The sequence below is a fragment of the Gymnodraco acuticeps genome, unplaced genomic scaffold (genome assembly GCF_902827175.1).
Source record: "Gymnodraco acuticeps unplaced genomic scaffold, fGymAcu1.1, whole genome shotgun sequence".
Taxonomy (NCBI): domain Eukaryota; kingdom Metazoa; phylum Chordata; class Actinopteri; order Perciformes; family Bathydraconidae; genus Gymnodraco; species Gymnodraco acuticeps.
Window position 1 is genome coordinate 2,555,338 of NW_022990295.1, and position 18,689 is coordinate 2,574,026.

General features: G+C 41.5%; 2 protein-coding genes across 2 annotated transcripts; both read left to right on the top strand.

Annotated features, from left to right (window-relative positions):
- Nucleotides 1–769: 769 nt before the first annotated feature.
- Nucleotides 770–13,123, top strand: LOC117550210 (filamin-A-interacting protein 1-like). The gene is given in 7 exon segments (XM_034222585.1): nt 770–916; nt 919–1,062; nt 1,364–1,503; nt 1,505–1,532; nt 1,710–1,893; nt 8,585–11,342; nt 12,468–13,123. Coding segments are annotated over 7 exon segments (3,606 nt in total). The 5' UTR covers nt 770–771; the 3' UTR covers nt 12,675–13,123.
- Nucleotides 13,124–13,802: 679 nt separating this feature from the next.
- LOC117550214 (cell cycle control protein 50A-like) lies at nt 13,803–18,198 on the top strand. Its single transcript, XM_034222590.1, has 7 exons — nt 13,803–14,281; nt 14,916–15,035; nt 15,661–15,768; nt 15,857–15,944; nt 16,100–16,243; nt 16,544–16,753; nt 17,048–18,198. The coding sequence occupies exons 1-7, from the start codon at nt 14,033–14,035 to the stop codon at nt 17,239–17,241; spliced, it is 1,113 nt and encodes a 370-aa protein (XP_034078481.1). The 5' UTR covers nt 13,803–14,032; the 3' UTR covers nt 17,242–18,198.
- Nucleotides 18,199–18,689: the final 491 nt, after the last annotated feature.

Below are 18,689 nucleotides of genomic sequence, written 5' to 3' on the forward strand. Positions count from 1 at the left end.
TGTCGTTATAAAATGATTAATGCGGTAAAATAAAATGTTGCCTGTCATCAAAGGATTTACTATCAGGGGTCTGGATAAAATGTTCAACTACAGACTGCTATGTCAGCAGAAAAAGGCACCCAGGAGTCCCCAAAACATCAACACTCATCCACAAGCCCTTGTAAGAGGACAGGACGTGTCAGGAATGCCAACGCAAACCCCAAACCACACACCACACACACACACACAACACACACACACCACACATCACACACACACACACACACACACACACACACACCACACACACACACCAACACACACACACAACAACACAGACACACACAACACACACACACAATCACACACACACACACACACACACACACACACACATGCACACACACACACACACACGACACACACACACACACACACACATACACACACAACACCACACACATCACACACACACACACCACATACAACACACACAACACACACATCAACACACACACACACCACACACAACACACACACTACACCACACCACACAGCATTTTAATTTTTTTTTATTTATTTATTATTATTATTTTCCTCCATTTGTTATCGATAGTACAGTATATGTGTTACATTGATTTGTGTTTGATATGGTTGGATAACAAAACATTAAAAGTACATAATTCAAAGAAACTACCACCATAAAATAGTGTCACAAAAACACCCAAACAAAGAATGGCACTATTTGTTCTAAACACAACATGTATTTTTCTCTTGGGTACAGGGTAGAAAATGAGGTCCAAAAGCAGCGGTGTGGAAAGCCCAGCCAATGGGGTGCTTGGGGTTCACAGGGACCCCCATGACTTCAGTCAAGAACAGGAAGTGGGTCTGCCTGTGAAGAGCCTGAAGGCCAAAGTTCAGCAGAATGACAGTGATGATCATTAGAGGTTGAGATGATCTCTGACAAAGACAAGCTACTGTTTGATTCCCCTGAAGCGGGAGAAAAGAAAAAAAACATCATGGACCTGTCCAAAGAGGGTCTGATCAAACTGATGGGGATCATGGAAGGAGAGGTTCAGGTGGGTCGGCTTTCTTTGTGAGATAGAAAAACATGTCTATGAGAGGCACTGTGGATGAAAACAAGCTTTATTGGAATGAGTTTGACTGACATTTTATGAACAATAGCTCTATCTTGTGGTAGAAAAATGGCAGTGTAACATGCCAGAGAAAATTGAGGAATGTGCCATGAGTTTACCATGAGACCTTTTGGGGGAAATCTGGATCCATTAAACAAATGATGGAATTGGCAAACCATTTTAACATTTAATTAAATTACACTCAAACTTGTTGAATCTTTGTTTACTGCTTTGTAATTTCAGGCGAGAGAAGAATGTTATCCAGCATGCTAAAGTTCCAAACAGGACTGTCCCAGAGGACCTTGCATCACGTTATGGATCTGCGGCCCCTGGTTCGGCCCTCCATGCCCTGCAGAGGGACAGCTCCATCACTGGCACTGAGCCGCATAGATGACAGCGTCTACCAAAAGCCTATGGGTTGAGGTAGGTTTAGCTACTGCCAGTTATAGTGGTTTTATGTTGAAAATCATTTCAGTTTGACATTCCTGAACACCTTGCAGGAGGTTATTGTGATGTTGCAACACAAAATAAAATTCTCTTTTTATGCATGGTTGGTCCTTGCCCTGTGTGTGTAATTGTGTTTATTTGCTCCTCCTCAGCTGGACCGTCTGCAGGAGAAGCACAAAGAGACGTACCGGAGGATGCTGGGTCAGTTGCTTCTAGCTGAGAAGTCCCACCGTCGCACTGTCCATGAGCTGGACACAGAGAAACGCAAACATGTAGACTACATGGACAAGAGCGACGACTTCACAAATCTTCTGGAGCAGGAAAGAGAAAGGTGAGGAGGTGGAGAGTAATGACGGAGCTAGGGGCATGAAATTGCATCTCCAAATTAAACCAAACATACTCATAAATAACAAAGATGTCATATTACTATTGTTATACTATATCAATTAATTGTGTATGGAGATTTCTAATGGCAAAATAAGAAGAAATAAATTATTGGTGAAAGGAATCCATTGCAGGTGGAAAGAGTGGTGAGAGAGAGAGAGGAAGAGAGAGAGAGAGAGAGAGAGAGAGAGAGAGAGAGAGAGAGAGAGAGAGAGACAAGAGAGAGAGAGAGAGAATAGAGAGAGAGAGAGAGAGAGCGAGAGAGAGACGAGAGAGAGAGAGAGAGAGAGAGAGAGAGAGAGACGGAGAGAACATGAGTTATAAAGCCGACTGGCTTATAAAACCAGTGTGGAACATATAAAGTGCATAAAGGAAGAGCAGCAAGGGAATACATTGAGATCGGGAGAATTGTGAAAGATCGCCTCATCTGCCAAGTGAATAACCAGAGAGGGAAGAGGGGGGTAGATGGTTTACTAAAGCGATAACCTTGCATACCTTTGTCTGACAGGGAGGAGGTACGGAGTGTGTGGAAGAGAAGGGGAGGAGGGGAAGAGGTCAGGCTCTTTGCTGTGGGAAAGAGGGAGGTCATGGGTAGAGAGTGGAGGAGACAGGCCTCTGGGTGGAGGAACAGGAGGAAAAAACAAGTGAAGGAATAAAGGGCTTTGACAGGGGCGAATCTCCCATGACATCATCTGTGAAATGAAGTCATTGTCGAGGTTACGATCTGGCTCATTGGTCAAGAGGAGACAATTGAGAAGTTTGGGGGGAGAGAGAAAGAGGGACGTACACACACTTCAACATCTGAGAGGGGATGGTTAAATCACGTGTGTGGGGGGGCCCCACATAGATCAAACAAGAGTGGTTGTGTATAGATGTGCAATGAATGTGTATGAGAGAGGAGGCCCTAGTAATTAAAATAGTTACAGATGAAAGGATTTGTTTTGTCGTTTTTTCTTTTCTAATTCCGATAACACATCTCTGTCCATTCTCACACAATTACTTTGAGAGATGGGGATGCATTGGAGGAGCAACTGAATGTTGGATTCAGTATTTTAAAGATTTAGCATAGGAGACCTATAAATACACCCCTGTACTAAATCTAGCTAGCGTTAACAGCGAACTGGTTGGAAGATTTGATAACAAAGCCAAAAAGGCTAATGCAAAAACACACAACATAGCAAGATATATCATATTAGCTTACTAGCCCTGCACCAGTTCTGGCATGACCCCTAAGAGGCTTGAAAAACGTCCTTCTCCTAGTTGTTCATAGCGCTTTTGCTAGTGAAAAGACGTGCTGCAGTCCGAGCAGCATATCTAACTAAGATTCCAGCTAAGTGACAGCAACTGTCATTAGCAGCAGTTAGCCTTAATTTAGCATGTGTAGACTAAAGCTTTTGGTCCTTCAGGAAACTCTTTAAATCACCAAAAAGAGTCAATGTAGAGCAGTTGAAGGACATCAGAAGACGCTTACCTCGTAAAATATGATCCAGTTTCACCAAAATCACCTCAGTGTTGTTCAGGGCGATGAGTGGGTCTGAACCGAAACTTAATATAGGCTATTCCCTTTTGCAAGTCAGTGGCATCAAAATTATTTTAAACGTTTTTGTAAAGCAAAATTGTTACATAGGTTGCTTTAATTGTAAATGGTACATATGTAAGTTATTTGTTTTCTGTGCATATAGCATTAGTTTAGTTTGCCAACAGGACTGATATCATGTGCAAAGGACAGCACAAAAGATAGCATCTGTGGTATAATGTATATCTATAGTCAGTCATCTGTAGAGCAGAGACAGTGCTGTATTTCTTAAACTGTCAAAACTTCAAACGTCGGAGGTACTTACTACCTTTTTTTCTTGAGCTTTTACTGCAGGACACAGGAAACAGACCATGGAGTCTAAATCACAGTCCTGACAGCTGAGCTGCTATCACACTGAAGAGATGGCTATGAGCAGCAGACATAGCGTATAGCTATTATACTCCTTTGGATGGTTTTTAAAAGGCTGGGGAAGAGGTGAAGTCATGATTCAAAACATATATGAAGAGTTTTCAAGTTTTTGGTTGTGAAATCAATGTGCAAACCTGCTGAAAATAGGTCATCAAGAGCCTATGTATTTCAACCAAATTGCTAAAGGAGTTTATATCATGTGTGCAACTTACAAAGAAGAGTAGTCAACAGCCATACTATAAGCTCTACTAACATCCCAATGGCAATGCTAATGTGATGCTTAGCAGGTATGTCTTACAAAGAAAATCTGCAATCCCTCTGCCTTCAGTGTGGATTGTGATGGACGTATCAACTGACAGACATTACCATATAGAGCGAAGCTGCTGGCCTAGCTGATAGAAAGCAGCACAGCACAGGTGCAGCACATGGTACAAATCAGAAGTGAACTTCCACTTAACTTTCATTTGATCCTTAGTTTGCATGCAACAACCTCCTCCTTGTGCCAGGGAGTTTCCACCAGGTTCCTTGGCTCGTGCACAAATTGGCCTCTGTCACCTCAAAGGGGATGAGCTCTGCTTTTCTATGGTCTTGATCTGACAGATCCTGCAGAGCTCAGATTCTCCTATCTGTTGCCGTAGAAGGACACAAAACTGATTTAGTATTTATATAGCTGACGGCAATACACAAAACACAGACAAGCCACTGTGAAAAAACAGAATCAAAGACGTTCAAAAACATTACTTCCTTTGCACGAACATATTAGTGCCAACAGTAACATGTGCATATCCGCCATGTCAGATATCTGTTTTGACATTCACTCTGTCAGGTGGGATAGAAGCGTGTAAGCATCTTGTCTTTATTAATGGGATCTACTCAGTGGCGTAACAAGGTTGTGATTGGCCCCGGTGCAAATATTGTTTTGGGCCCCCCCCCCCCATACATAAGCGCACACTGATGCGCTCACACACGCACGGACATACACAACCACTCAGAAACGCCACATGTATAGGCTATCAACAACAGCCTGCCCTGGCCTCAGACCACCACAGCCTGACAACGGCACAGCGAACTAAGAAGAGGATTATACCTGTTTCCTTGATGTTTGTCTCTGGAGACATACATAGACCGGTTGCTATAATATAGGTTTTGATCTTGGTGTTGGGGGTCTCAGTAGCCCCATAGAGCCCCCTATCGGTTGGGGGCCCTTGGGGGAACTGTTGGACCACAGCCAAATCCAGCCTCTCCTCCTGGCAGGCTGGAGAAGAAGGTTGCACAGCCACGGATACAGCTTCACTTGTGGAGCTAGATGGCAATGATGGTGGTGAGGCAGGTGAGCTATCGTTAGCCTCCGGCTCCGGCTGCCTCTGCACGTCAACATTGCTAACGTTAGCGCTCGATTTCGAGGACGATGTAGGACAAAAAAAAGGGTCTAATTTTGTCAGTTTAGCTGTTACATCTCCTTGTTCTTGTCCTTTCTCTTTTGAGCGCTGCTCTTGTGCTTTGGTTTGCTGTACATTATAAATGCAAGCTATTAAATTTTTTATAATGCTGCCGAACTTGCTGCTGCTAGCTACAGTACAGTATCAATCAATCAATGTTTATTTATATAGCCCAATATCACAAAGGTTACATTTGTCTCAGTGGACTTCACAGTTCGTACAGAATATCAGTATGACAATATGACACCCTCTGTCCTTAGACCCTCACATTGTACAAGGAAAACCTTCCAGAGAAAACCTACAGTTTAAAGGGGAAAAATGGGAGAAACCTCAGGGAGAGCAACAGAGGAGGGATCCCTCTCCCAGGACGGACAGACGTGCAATAGATGCCGTGTGTAAATAGTACAGGTTGATTAAACGGTTCGCTCGTCACGCAAGGTATCACATGTCATGAAAGGGAGCAAGGTTATTGGACAGACAAATGACAAATTAATGTAGGTTGCTTGGTTACTTTGAAGACTGTGTGAACCGGTTAATGCCATTGGGGCCTCAAAAAAAAGAAAAAGAAAAAAGGATTAAAAAAAAAAAAATACAACTTTTTTTTTTTTTTTGCATGGGCCCCTGGCCGGCTATGGGCCCCGGTGCGTTGCACCGGCTGCACCGTCGATAGTTACGCCACTGGATCTACTCCCAACGTCTGGGTGAGAGTGAAGAGAGAAAAGTCAAAGGTCTTGTGCCAAACACCTGCAGGAATGCAGAGGATGGGGCAGGAAGAGCAGTTTCTTACTGGTAGCAATCAACCATTAACACCCTCTCAGACAACACAGCTATTTACATGTCAAGAACAACAAATATGTAAGTGGCATGGTGTTATGTGCAATTATTAACGAAAGGAACAACTCCCATGTTAAGTCACACAGACAAAATGTTAATGTAGACCTGCAATTGAAAGCTGAAATGATGGTCTTCGTGTTACTTTTAGGTCTTTAGCCTTCAGAGAAAAAACGTTGCATTATTCCACCATTTGTCAGAAGATCGTGTACACACATTTGTAGACCTATGGTTGTCTTTAAATAGTCGATGGCCACTTTGTTTCTGATTTCGCTCTTTTAACAGCACATCAGTCTTATGTACTATACACTACCACAGGTGCTCTTGCTTAATGCTGCGTTCTCTCTGTCATCAGAGGTCATTAGTGTACAACAGTACTTTATTTTTATTTTTGGCAGTTCATATCTGGTTCAGTCCCTAGCCTCCTTACACAGAGGGGCTGCAGTGCCTCTGAGCAAATTCCCCGGGTAATATGGGATGAAATGTTGTTCCATGTTTAAAAAAAAGGTTTCTCATGGACGTTGGCTTATGCATTGCACCTGTGTATTTGTTCAAGACATGTGTTTTTATATCTCGCACGCACATTAAGAAGTTGAAAACGCTCATTCAAACAACTTTCTTTTACCCACAATGCACTATTTTCTTTAGATACAGGCCACATTTTCCATAGTGCGTTCTCCCTTGGAAACAGAGCAACTGAGCTAAATACCACAGACATCATGACTTTAACCTTTATATGGAAGTGATTTTAGAGTGCCGATTCATCAAAAGTCATATATCACTCAAGGTGAGAGTGATATCTGACTTTTTAAGCATGAATATTAAGAGCTACACTCTGAGATATGGAAGTCTCAATTGTACAGTAATCAGAACAACTAATCCGACTTGGCAATTAGGAAATAAGATTAATTAAAATGAACTTCATCTATACAGTTCCATGTCAGGGCATAGCACTTCATAAAACAATTGGCAAAGTTGTGTATCCTCCCAGATCTTCTTCCCCTCATGGGAGACATCCAACTCAGCCATATCTGCTTTTCTCATTACATGTAGACTATACAAGGAACCAAGTTCAAATCCAGTTTCCCCTCGAGTGAAACTATAGCAGACGTTCTCTTCTGTCTCCTGCACCAGGAAGGTTATAGCATCCGGTCTGCAGAGGTAATATCCTCTGCACATTTGAAAAAGGAAAATATAATTTTATTTCCAACAAACTTGCACTGAATTTTTTCTGAGAAAAGTTGTAATATTTTCTGATTATTTGTAAAAAAAACTGCCTACATTTGTTTTAGATTTGAACATGCCATGTTTAATAAATGCATTGAGATTTAGGGACATGTTTGCAAAACACACCCCCTTGGCAACGGTCCTGCCCCCTTCACAGTGTCCAGCAGCAGAGCAGCACACACACATGAGATGACATCACTCACTAGAGGTCTGCACTGCTCCACTATTCATCTTTTTTTGTCTTCATAACATGCCTGAAATGTGACGGTGGAGGATCTGTGAAAAAGGAAGCTCCTGCTACTTCTTATGTGTTCTCATTGGAGTTTGTATAATGGCAGACATGTTAATGTGTTGACTGTAGAGCATCCAAAGTGGGTAAGTTTTAAATGGAGTTTGTTGTAAAATTTCTGAGATGTTATGACTTGACCTAAAAAGTGTATTTTGAGCATTTGTAGGTTGTTTAAGTTGTAGATGCACAATCTTCTTACTTGTGCTGGCACCTTAATAATTTGGTTACTTTTGCAATGCAAAACTGTTCAGGATGAAGCGTGTATATGTCCCAGTGTAAAAGGAGAAGAGCCAGCTTTGCATTCGATCTGTTTTGCATGCATTTGGTTGGAGCCAGAAACGAGAATAGGCATGAGCAGCATAGAAAGAAGCTGAGAGAAAAGAAGACCACTTGGTGAGAGGATATTAAAATTTCCATAGCAGCTTGCGTTTTATCCATACAGCAGAGAATAGCAGGAGTGTTTCAGAGTTGTGAGGTTAATCTTTGCCAGTTTTCCCTTTTTATCTTTTTTCTTGTTTGTTAAAATGCATTTTATTATCTTTTTTTAAATTGCACCATACAATGTGTGTAATGATCAGTATATCAACTTAGTTTTTTTCTCAGATAAATTGAAATGCTGTTTAGTTAGTTGGTTAGTGCACTCAGTGTCAGCAGCAAATAATATTAGTAAAATGGTGCATCTGTGATCTTCTGCATGTTAGCACTTTCAAAATCAAACCAGTATGAATGAAATGTCTGTAAATAATTGAAATTATCACACATCATTCAAACTCTATCTGGGATAAAGTATTGCGTCCTGCAATGCAACTTATTTTGCTTACTCAATGACAAACACAGATCTAGTTACTGGATTTAAAATAAAAACCCCACACTAATGCCTTGCTTTGTTTTTCCCTTCACGATTTAGACTAAAGAGGTTGCTTGAGACCGAGAAGTCCTACCATATAAGAAAGGACAAGGAGCACTCTAAACGCCTGGCCAAGGTGCGAGAGGAACTAGTCAAGCTCAAGTCCTTTGCCCTGATGTTGGTCAATGAGCGCCAGCAGCACCTGGAGCAAATGGACCAACAGAGCCAACGAGCCCAGGAACTCAGCCAGCAGCTCCAACAGTGGGAGCAGGAATTGAGTGAAGCCAAGGAGCGTGCTAAGGAAGATGGCCACAGGGTGCTAAGCCTGGAGGCTGAGCTTAAAGAGAAATCCGCCAAGCTCACCCAACAGCATGAGGAGACAAGTGCCAAGCTGGCCACTCAGGAGATCCACAACCGTCAACTCAATGCCAAACTTGTAGTGCTTACCCATGAGGTGGAGGAGCTAGAGGAGAGAAACAAGGTCTTGGAGAAATCTGAGGAGGAGCTGCAGGAGCTAAGGGAGAAGATTGGCAAAGGGGAGTGTGGCAACTCTAACTTGATTACTGAGCTGGAGAACTTGCGGAAACGAGTGCGGGAGATGGAAGGAAAAGATGAGGAGATTACCAAGACTGAAAATCAGTGTAAAGAGCTCGGAAAGAGGCTACAAGAGGAAAATAGTAAGAGCAAAGACCTCAGGCTAGAAGTAGAGAAGCTCCAGAAAAGGATGATGGAGTTAGAGAAACTTGAGGGTGGCTTTAGCATAAGCAAGGCTGAATGTTCAGAGTTACACACTGCTCTAGAGACAGAGAAAGGACTCGCCATAGAGCTCTCAGATGAAGTTGTAGCTCTCAGGATACGCATGAAAGAGGTAGAGTCTTCTGAGCTGAAGTTAGAAAAGTCTGAGCTGAGCCTTAAGGATGACTTGAGTAAGCTGAAATCATTGACTGTTGCTTTGATGGAAAAACAAAAAAATCTGATGGAAAGATCAAAGTCAGATGAGAAGAAAAAGGAAGATCTGAGTAACATGGTCAAAGTTGAGCAGGGCAAGGTAATGGAGGTGACTGAGAAATGGATAGAGGAAAGCAAAAAGCTCTTGAAATTGAAAACAGAGATGGAAACCAAAGTAGAGACTCTTACTAAAGAAAAAGGAGACGTTAGCACTAGACTAGCCTATGAAATTGATGTAACTCAGGATCTCAGTTCCAAAGTCAGTCAAATGAAAAAGAGGTTGGATAGCTTCGAGCAAGCAGAAAAGCTATCTGTGAAGAACTCAGTAAAATGTGAACTGGGAAGAATGTTTGACACAGTCAAAATGGAAGACAACAAAGTTAAAGAGCTGATATTTGAAATTGAACGCCTCAAAAATCGTCTCAAACAACTAGAAGTAGTTGAGGGAGATCTGATCAAGACAGAGGATCAGTACGACATGTTGGAAAAAAGATTCATGACTGAACAAGACAAGGCCAACATTCTTTCCCAACAGGTGGAGGAAATGAGGGGTCAGATAGCACAAAACAAAGCAATCGAGAAAGGAGAAAGCCAAGAAGTAGACATCCGACAACGATGCAAGAGAGAGGAGGCAAACACCAGGGAACTACAGGCAGACGTTGTAGCCCTCAAGGAAAAGATCCATGAACTAATGAACAAGGAAGACCAACTTTCTCAGCTCCAAGTGGATTACTCTGTCCTGCAGCAAAGGTTCTTAGAAGAGGAGGAGAGGGCCAAGAACATGGGCACCGAAGTTTTCCATCTGACCAAAGAATTGGAGATAGCAAAGCGCCATAGTCGAGCACTAAGGCCCAGTTTAAATGGAAGGAGAATGGTGGATGTTGCTGTGACATCCACTGGAGTACAGACGGAGGCTTTGTCTTCTGGACCAACAGAGGAGGATACCCCAGCTGTGTTCATCAGAAAGTCTGTTCAAGAAGAGAATCACATTATGAACAACTTTAGACAGAAGTGCCTTAAGAAGCCAACAGAAAAGAGCGGTCTTGAGCGTAGCCCTTCAACTGGCAATGACATGAGTGTAAAGAAATCTTGGATTCCCTGGATGAGGAAAAAAGACCACACTCCTCAGGAGACCAACTTGGGAAAGCATATTCACATTAACGGAGAACATTTGACTTCTGAATTGAAGCAAGGACAGCCTTTACACATCCGCGTAACACCAGACCATCAAAACAACATGGCCACTCTTGAGATCAGCAGCCCCACTGAAGATGCTTTCTCTATCTCAGCTCCACTCAGCCCCAACCCATCTCAACCTAAATCCAGAATTACAATCATTCCAACATACTCTGCTCCAACAAACAAGAGAAAGTCCTTAACAGGCCCAGAAAGAGCCAAGTCTCCAGTCAGCATCACAACGATATCCAGAGCCAAGTCTCCGGAAAGCAGCCGAGTCCCATCGGCCTCAGGAAGGCCCTTGTCCCCTGTCTCTATTATGACAGTGAGCACTGCCATCGTGCCTGAAGTGTCTGCCTCCCCGGAACCACAGGAGATGACAATGGGCCGAGCGGTGTTCAAGGTTACCCCCGAGAAACAGATGGTTCCAATGCCTATAAGGAAGGGCCCCACCAATACTAGCATCATAACCACTACTGAAGACAACAAGATCCACATTCATCTAGGAAACAACATGACGTCAAAGATGGTAGTCAGGCCGGAGAGCAAGGAAATTACCCTATCAACTGGGACAGTTTTGCGCTCCCCCCGCCAAATCACCACCAGCACTACAAGAACTACCCAGAGCAAAGTGACGAGCACAATCACAATTTCCCCTGTCACATCCACCACATCTAGACCCACACAAAGCACGGTACGTTTTGCTTTGAGGTTACCTTCGTCCAAATAATGGATTGACATGTTATCCTAAACAATTGTTTTAATACGTTTGGATACCTGCTCAGCAGCAATTTACTCTGGACTACTAAAAGTTAATTGGAAGTACTGTTACAAAGAAGTCTGAAAAAGTAGGTTTGGTAAAAAGTGGAACAGTTGAAAAATATGTTTACTTCAATTGAAGTGACATCTGAATATGTTGATATGCCTTTTTTTGGATCCTTACCCAAAGAAAGTGTAAAGCTGTTTTATGGGCTGGTCTGTACTGGGCTGCCTTGACTACAACCCCTGTAATATATCAAATTGTCATTTATCCCCCTGTTTTTGTACAAATTAAAAGAAATATGTGATTGTGTATCTAGCTTAAGAGGTTGTGGTAGGGTTGTGATACCTTTTGGACAGAGCCAGAGCTGTTCCTCTCTGTTAAGTCTTCATGCTGATCCAAGCTAACGGGCAGCTTGCTGTAAATTTATATTCAACTTAAAAAAGTATTTAGGAGAGGTAACGATGTAACTTTAATGCCACAGACATTAGGTCTTGGTTTTATGATCTATATTACACGTGATGTTGCCCAAGGTACATCTGTTTACTAACAGCTTCCTAAATAAGAGTTAAAAAAACCCCACTGTTGGTGTTTCAGTGGACCTTATAATATGCTCTTTGTGGATCAGATGGCGTGACAAAAATGGCCCTATGGGCAGGCCTCAGAGAAGCAGAACTAATGATGTGGCATCTTGCCACTCTGCTACAGTCATTGTGTAATTTATAGTCGTTACACAGTGTTTACATTCACAAACAACCGGGCTCAGTGCCCTCTGGCTGACAAAAAGCAGCCGTTTACCAGTACCAACACACTGAAACCTAGCATAGACAAGTGCTCCCCCACTGGGATTGAAGTAAAAGAATGAATACATATTTACATTTGTGTTTCACACAGTTCCTTTAGCATATACAATATGATCGGTTACACTGTTTAGTTATTCAGAATTCATTTTTCCTATAATGGGTTTTGACTTCAAATGTTCTCAAATGTTCCCTTCAAGTGCTCCCCTATCTTTATTCTCCTCCCTGAGACACTGTACTCTCTCTCTTTTGTCAACAGACTGGGCATGATGCCCAGCCATCTCGCACAGGGCTGACCCGCATCCCAATGTCCAAGAGCCTGAAGACGGGGAAGGCTGTGCTGGGATCCCTGGGGATCTCGGGTGGAGTGAAGATGGAGTCTCGAGCTGACAGTCAGTCTATGAGGATAGAAGTAAAAAAGTCCACTGTGAATAGCAATATTTTACAAAATGGAGGAAAAGCCTGATTAACCACCAACATACCCAAACATATCTTACAGTATGGTGCTTTAGAGGGATTGAAACATTACCCACTGAAATAAAGCTCTGATATCCCTATAAATCTCAACTAGACATTGCAGGGCACAGAGGCTATTCGGTAATTAAATAAGCCATTTCTATATTTTGTAAAGTGTTTTGTACTTATCTATCTCATATCCATATCTGCAATTGAAAAATGTTGTCTGTTTCTGCAGTGTGTAACATACTATATCAGACAGTGCTGCTACTAACTGCTTCTTGCTTTGAGTGGTTGTCTCACGTATAAGGAGTTTGTGGATAATGTTTTATAAGGACACACATTAAATCAATATACTTGTTTTCATGTAAATTATTTCATTTTTTTCTGTAAAGGATTTGTACTGTAAACTATTTTAAATACATTTGTTTTAAAACGTGTAGTGTGGCATTCATATTAATGTAGGCAAATAAAAACATGCAGCAAAGAAGGAGAATTAATTGTATTCAACTTAGCTCAACATGCCAGATACATGTGCAATGTTTCATATGCATTCTTATAATCACGCAATTACTACACAATATAGTCAGTGCTTTTCAAAAGGTCTTAACCCAGGTGCACACAGGACAATGTAGTCATGCAGCAAGTCATTTTTTAATGAGCCCCATTGTTTTTACTTTGTTTTCATGGATGGAGTTAATCTATTATACTTGTATATGAGGGGCAATTAAAAGGTCACAATAACAACAACAACAACAACAACAACAACAACAACAACAACACATAGATAGTATCTGTAACAAACATTAACATAACAATTTGTATCATTATAATACAAATAAAACAATTTAATAATTCATTTAAAATGTGCTTTCCATAACAATGTTGATCGTGGTTGTTGAAATAGCCCTCTTTAAAGTTACAAAATATTTATTTGGGACATAATGGACCCTTTCCGAATGTATTTCGTGAATACTTAAACATAAACGTTGTTTTTTTATCGAATATGAATAAATAAATACAAATACAAATTATTACCAGGAATCTCATATATCTTGACAGTTATCATCAGCTGATTTTGCAGAATGGACACTCAGAAAGAGGCGTCGCTGTGATGTAACAGCTACGCTTCATCATCCTATTGGCTCGGAAACTTCCGGCTTCTTCCTCTTAGGTGAGATTAACAAAACAGAAAAATCAACACTATAGTGAGTAGACATTTGGAATAGATAGAGGGTACATTTCTCTCCGTAGACGGTTTTACCCTTTGCCTTAGCGTGTTGTGTAGTGTTCACCGTGTAGGATTAATAAGGAGCTGCCGGGGCTCTCAACTACAGTAGAGTATTTAGCTCGAAGCGGATTGCAGCAATGATGGCGTCAAGCTACAACGCTAAGGAAGAGGACGCTAACCACCCCGGTGCTGCGAATCACGCAGGGGCAGGGGTTGTGAAAAGTAAAAAGCCGGACAACACAGCGTTCAAACAGCAGAGACTACCCGCATGGCAGCCCATCCTGACAGCTGGCACCGTGTTGCCCGCTTTCTTCGTTATCGGACTCATCTTCATCCCCATTGGCATCGGCCTGTATGTCACTTCCAACAACATCAAAGAGTTCGAGGTAGGGTCATGTCTGCCTGTCAGCTAACTTTATAGCCACCGCTGACTTTCGTCTAGGTTTTTCTATACAGTCCATTTTAACCAGCCCACTATTCCCTAAAAGAGGCGACAACAGGCCATATGATAAATATAGTGCTAATCCTATTTATCTGTTGTATAACGACGAACAGGAACACAAATATCAAACGACACCTTTAAATTACCATGTATAAACACTGAGCCCTTGTCATTAGCGTATTATACACTTAGTTGCTAGTTAGCTAAAACGATTGCAGTGTAATACACACACACTGTAATGGAAGGAGGTAATATTTCAGAAAACTGTTTAAAACATTTGTAATGTTAACATTATTGTTATTCTCAGGCTGCTCTAAGTGCTTCTGCGGAGTAGTTTTGCATTATGATAATAATTCATATTTTGTCAGCATATTTATATCAAAATGTTAGAAACTTGAGTATAACGCAACATTTTGAAGCCAACCAAAATCTACTTTAGTAGTTTATCTACTTGTACTGAATCAACTCTTTATTAAGTATATGGATAGAATCCTATGAAATCATTATGCTTATCTAGTTTCTAGGTAAACTTATTATATTCAAACCTGCTCAATTAACTTATCTGCTCCTCCTTTCAGATTGACTACACTGGTGCAAACATTGACAATCCATGCTACAACTGTGCTAAGAACTTCAGCTGGAACAGCACAGCACAGTGTGTCTGCGCCGTGACGTTCACATTGGAGCAGCCATTTGAGGTGAGCACCATCCTGCAGTATGCAGCCCTAATGAATAATATATGCCTTCAGCTCCAAAACTGATAATGTTGCTTGAAGTGCTGTAGAAGAGAGAATCTGCACTCATGACATTAAAACTCCATTAAGATCTATTTTAGGTCCAAAGAAAGACAGACTCAAGGATTATTTGGAGCTTTTATTATCATTGATTATTATAGTCTGAAAATATACAGTCCTGTAACTTCCTGTAGGCTTCTATTGATTTTTTTAATAAAAGCTCTCACCAGTTTCATCCAATTTTATTTCAAGTGTTTCTTTAGGTTTATTTGTGTGCCTGTGATCTTAACAGCTTCCTTTATATCTAAATGTGTTGATGAGGTTTATTTAAATTAAAGTTATTGTTTTTGGGTGAAACTAAAATCAAACTGAGGAAAACATTACATCTATGTTATCTGAGAACACAACCTATGTTTGTTACACACAAATCTTTCGGTAACAAATTAAGTTCTGTGTGTGGTGAATGGATCTGTAGAGATAGAGCTAAAGATCCATAAAAGCACTTTAGTGCAACCTGACTAAGGTACCGTCTACAGGCCTTAACTGATGCACTCTAAATGTCTATAACACAATCTCTCCTCTCCTGCAGAGCAATGTCTTCATGTACTACGGCTTATCCAACTTCTATCAGAACCACCGACGTTATGTTAAGTCCCGAGATGACAGCCAGCTGAATGGTGACCGGTCTGCTTTAACGGTATAATCTTTGTAAATGTTGAAAGATTTGAACATGCCAATATTAAAATAAATGCCTTTTGCATCAGTAACCATTTTTATTTTTACAGAACCCCAGCAAGGAATGTGAACCTTACCGTAGAAGTGAGGGATCCCCCATTGCTCCATGTGGGGCCATAGCTAACAGCCTTTTCAATGGTAAGTACCTTCACAGGATTATTGCTACTCATGTGTGCAACTAAAGTCTAAACTTCTTCTAAAAGCTTAGTACTTGACAAATCAGTTGCATACGTTTATCTCTTCAGCTACACTTCATTATAGAACAATATTGATGTAATGTTTGTTTGTTTCAGACACTCTGCAGCTGTATCACATCGACTCCAACGGCACCTTGAATGAAATTCCTCTGGTCAAGAAGGGAATTGCGTGGTGGACGGACAAACATGTGAAATTCAGGAACCCTGGTGGAAACAACAACCTAACTGTAGCTTTTCAAGGTGATTTCAGCAAACAGTGCACATGACCTTCTAGGCTCATTGATAGGGAATTATTCATAGGGCCCATTAAGATTATGTTCTGATCATTTTAGTGTATGATAAGGCATGCCCCTTCCTTGTGCTTGGACTTCAACCAGAGCTGTGTCTTAGATATAACCAGAATTGACTTCTTCAGAGTTTGACCCTGCCAGGGACATAAACTGGTCCTTGTGTTTGCAGTTCTTGGCGCCAATAATTTCTTCACACTCATAATCACTTAGGGTGCATTGACCACCTTTGTTTTGTGTTGTTGTTTCTCAGGCACATCTAAGCCGGTGAACTGGAAGAAGCCAGTGTTCGAGTTGGACCCCGAAGATCCTGAGAACAACGGCTTCATCAACGAGGACTTCATCGTGTGGATGCGTACAGCGGCGCTGCCCACCTTTCGCAAGCTCTATCGCATCATCCAGAAGAAGCCGAGCACAACCCCCACTCTACCCAGTGGCAAATACGTCTTGAACGTCACTTACAGTATCCTTTGAATTATTACTGTACTGCACATCAACATTAGAGCTAGCCCTAGTCTCTAGGGTTGACTAGCATGCTTTTTCTTTCCTTTTGTTAAACTTCACGGGTACAATTATTAATAAAAACAACATTTCAGATTATTTAAAATCATATGCATCAATTGATATGGTGATACTATTATATACGTTTTTTTTACAAAATGTTGTCGTAGTTAATCATGCTGTGTTAGCTCTGTTTAAAAAAATTATTTGCATCCAGAATCTCCAGTATTTTTTCTTTTAACCAACTGATCATCAGATTACCCCGTGCTCAGCTTTGATGGTCGCAAGCGGATGATCCTGAGCACCATCTCCTGGATGGGAGGGAAGAACCCCTTCCTTGGCATTGCCTATATCACTGTGGGCTCCATCTGCTTCTTCCTGGGTGTCGTTCTGCTCATCATCCACCATAAATATGACAACCGCAACAACAGTGCAGATATTTCAAACTAAACTGCTCTTTTATCACGTTCTTCCCGTCTATGCATGCATGAGGGGACCCCAAAGTGTCCGTTCTGGACTGCTTGTTGACTGTAGCGTGAATACACTGGTCTCAGTCATTTGTTGTGTGTTTGTGTAAAGACAGCATTGTCTTTAGTGTCTCATCAAAAGCTGTGTTTTTGTGTTGGGCAACTAAGGCAAATGAAAGATGCTACAGTCTGTGTCTGTGTGCATATAGCTTTATGTCAGCTGCAGAGAATGTCATATCCTGTCTTCTATTTATCTATACATTATCAAAGTGTCCGTTTTATTTTAGCAGTGCTTTGCGAATGGCTTAATTACTGAAGGATGTGTGTATTTTTAATGCAAGTTTTTGTCTATATTATGTACTGTAGTAGTATGTCCTGCTGATGAATGTACCATTATACATTACAGATTTTGAGATGACCTTGAACATAGAATGGGGAAAGTCATTGCTCGTGTGCCGTTAATAATCGATAGCAGCACTGATATTTAACTTGAAGTATATTATGCTTGCCAAGTCATAGTATACTTATGACGAGTAGTACCAAAAGTGTGATTATTTACCTCCACTGTAACTGAAACTCAGCCAGTCACAAGGCATATTTTTCAAATTACAATCTGATGCTTATTAATAAGGAAAAGTGGAATTATAATCGTATACTATTATATCCAGTATTCTAATTATCTGGGAAGCGTCGCAGGCTGATGAGAGCACAACTATTTAATTTTGACAGTTGGGCCTGAGTGCTGGATTAACTTGCGTTCTGTAATGTTGACCAAATGATATGCACTTTAAAAGTGTCACATTTGTAAGTCACCAACTTGTTTGTTATTTTCTGTTACAAAATGTCATTCTGGATTTAAGTTGAGTAAATGGTTTAAATTTGAAATTTATGGGTTTTATACAAGGTTTTTAGGGTCCAATTAAAGAATTTGGTGAATGTTTTCCTGTAAATTGTGATTTTCTTTATTTGCATATCACTACCACTACTTTTCTGAGGGTGTATTTGTCCTTTTTTATTTATTGTAATACATTATATAATTATAAGTCATATTATATAATAGACCAGACTCGTCGGCGAGCGTCTGGTGGCCGGGCTTGCCACGGAGCCCGGCCGGGCCCAGCCCGAAAAGGCAACGTGGGCAACACCTCCGCTTCTCCGTCCCGCGGGCCCACCACCTACGGGAAACATCGATGGGGTCGGGTGCGCTGCCAGAAGGGTGGCAGTGAAAGCGGAGGGTCTCGACGGACCAGACCCGGGCGACAGAAGCTGGCTTTGGGGACGTGGAACGTCACCTCTCTGGGGGGGAAGGAGCCGGAGCTTGTGCGGGAGGTGGAGCGTTACCAGTTGGATCTGGTTGGGCTCACCTCTACGCACAGCGTCGGCTCTGGAACCTTACTTCTGGATAGGGGTTGGACTCTATTCTTCTCCGGA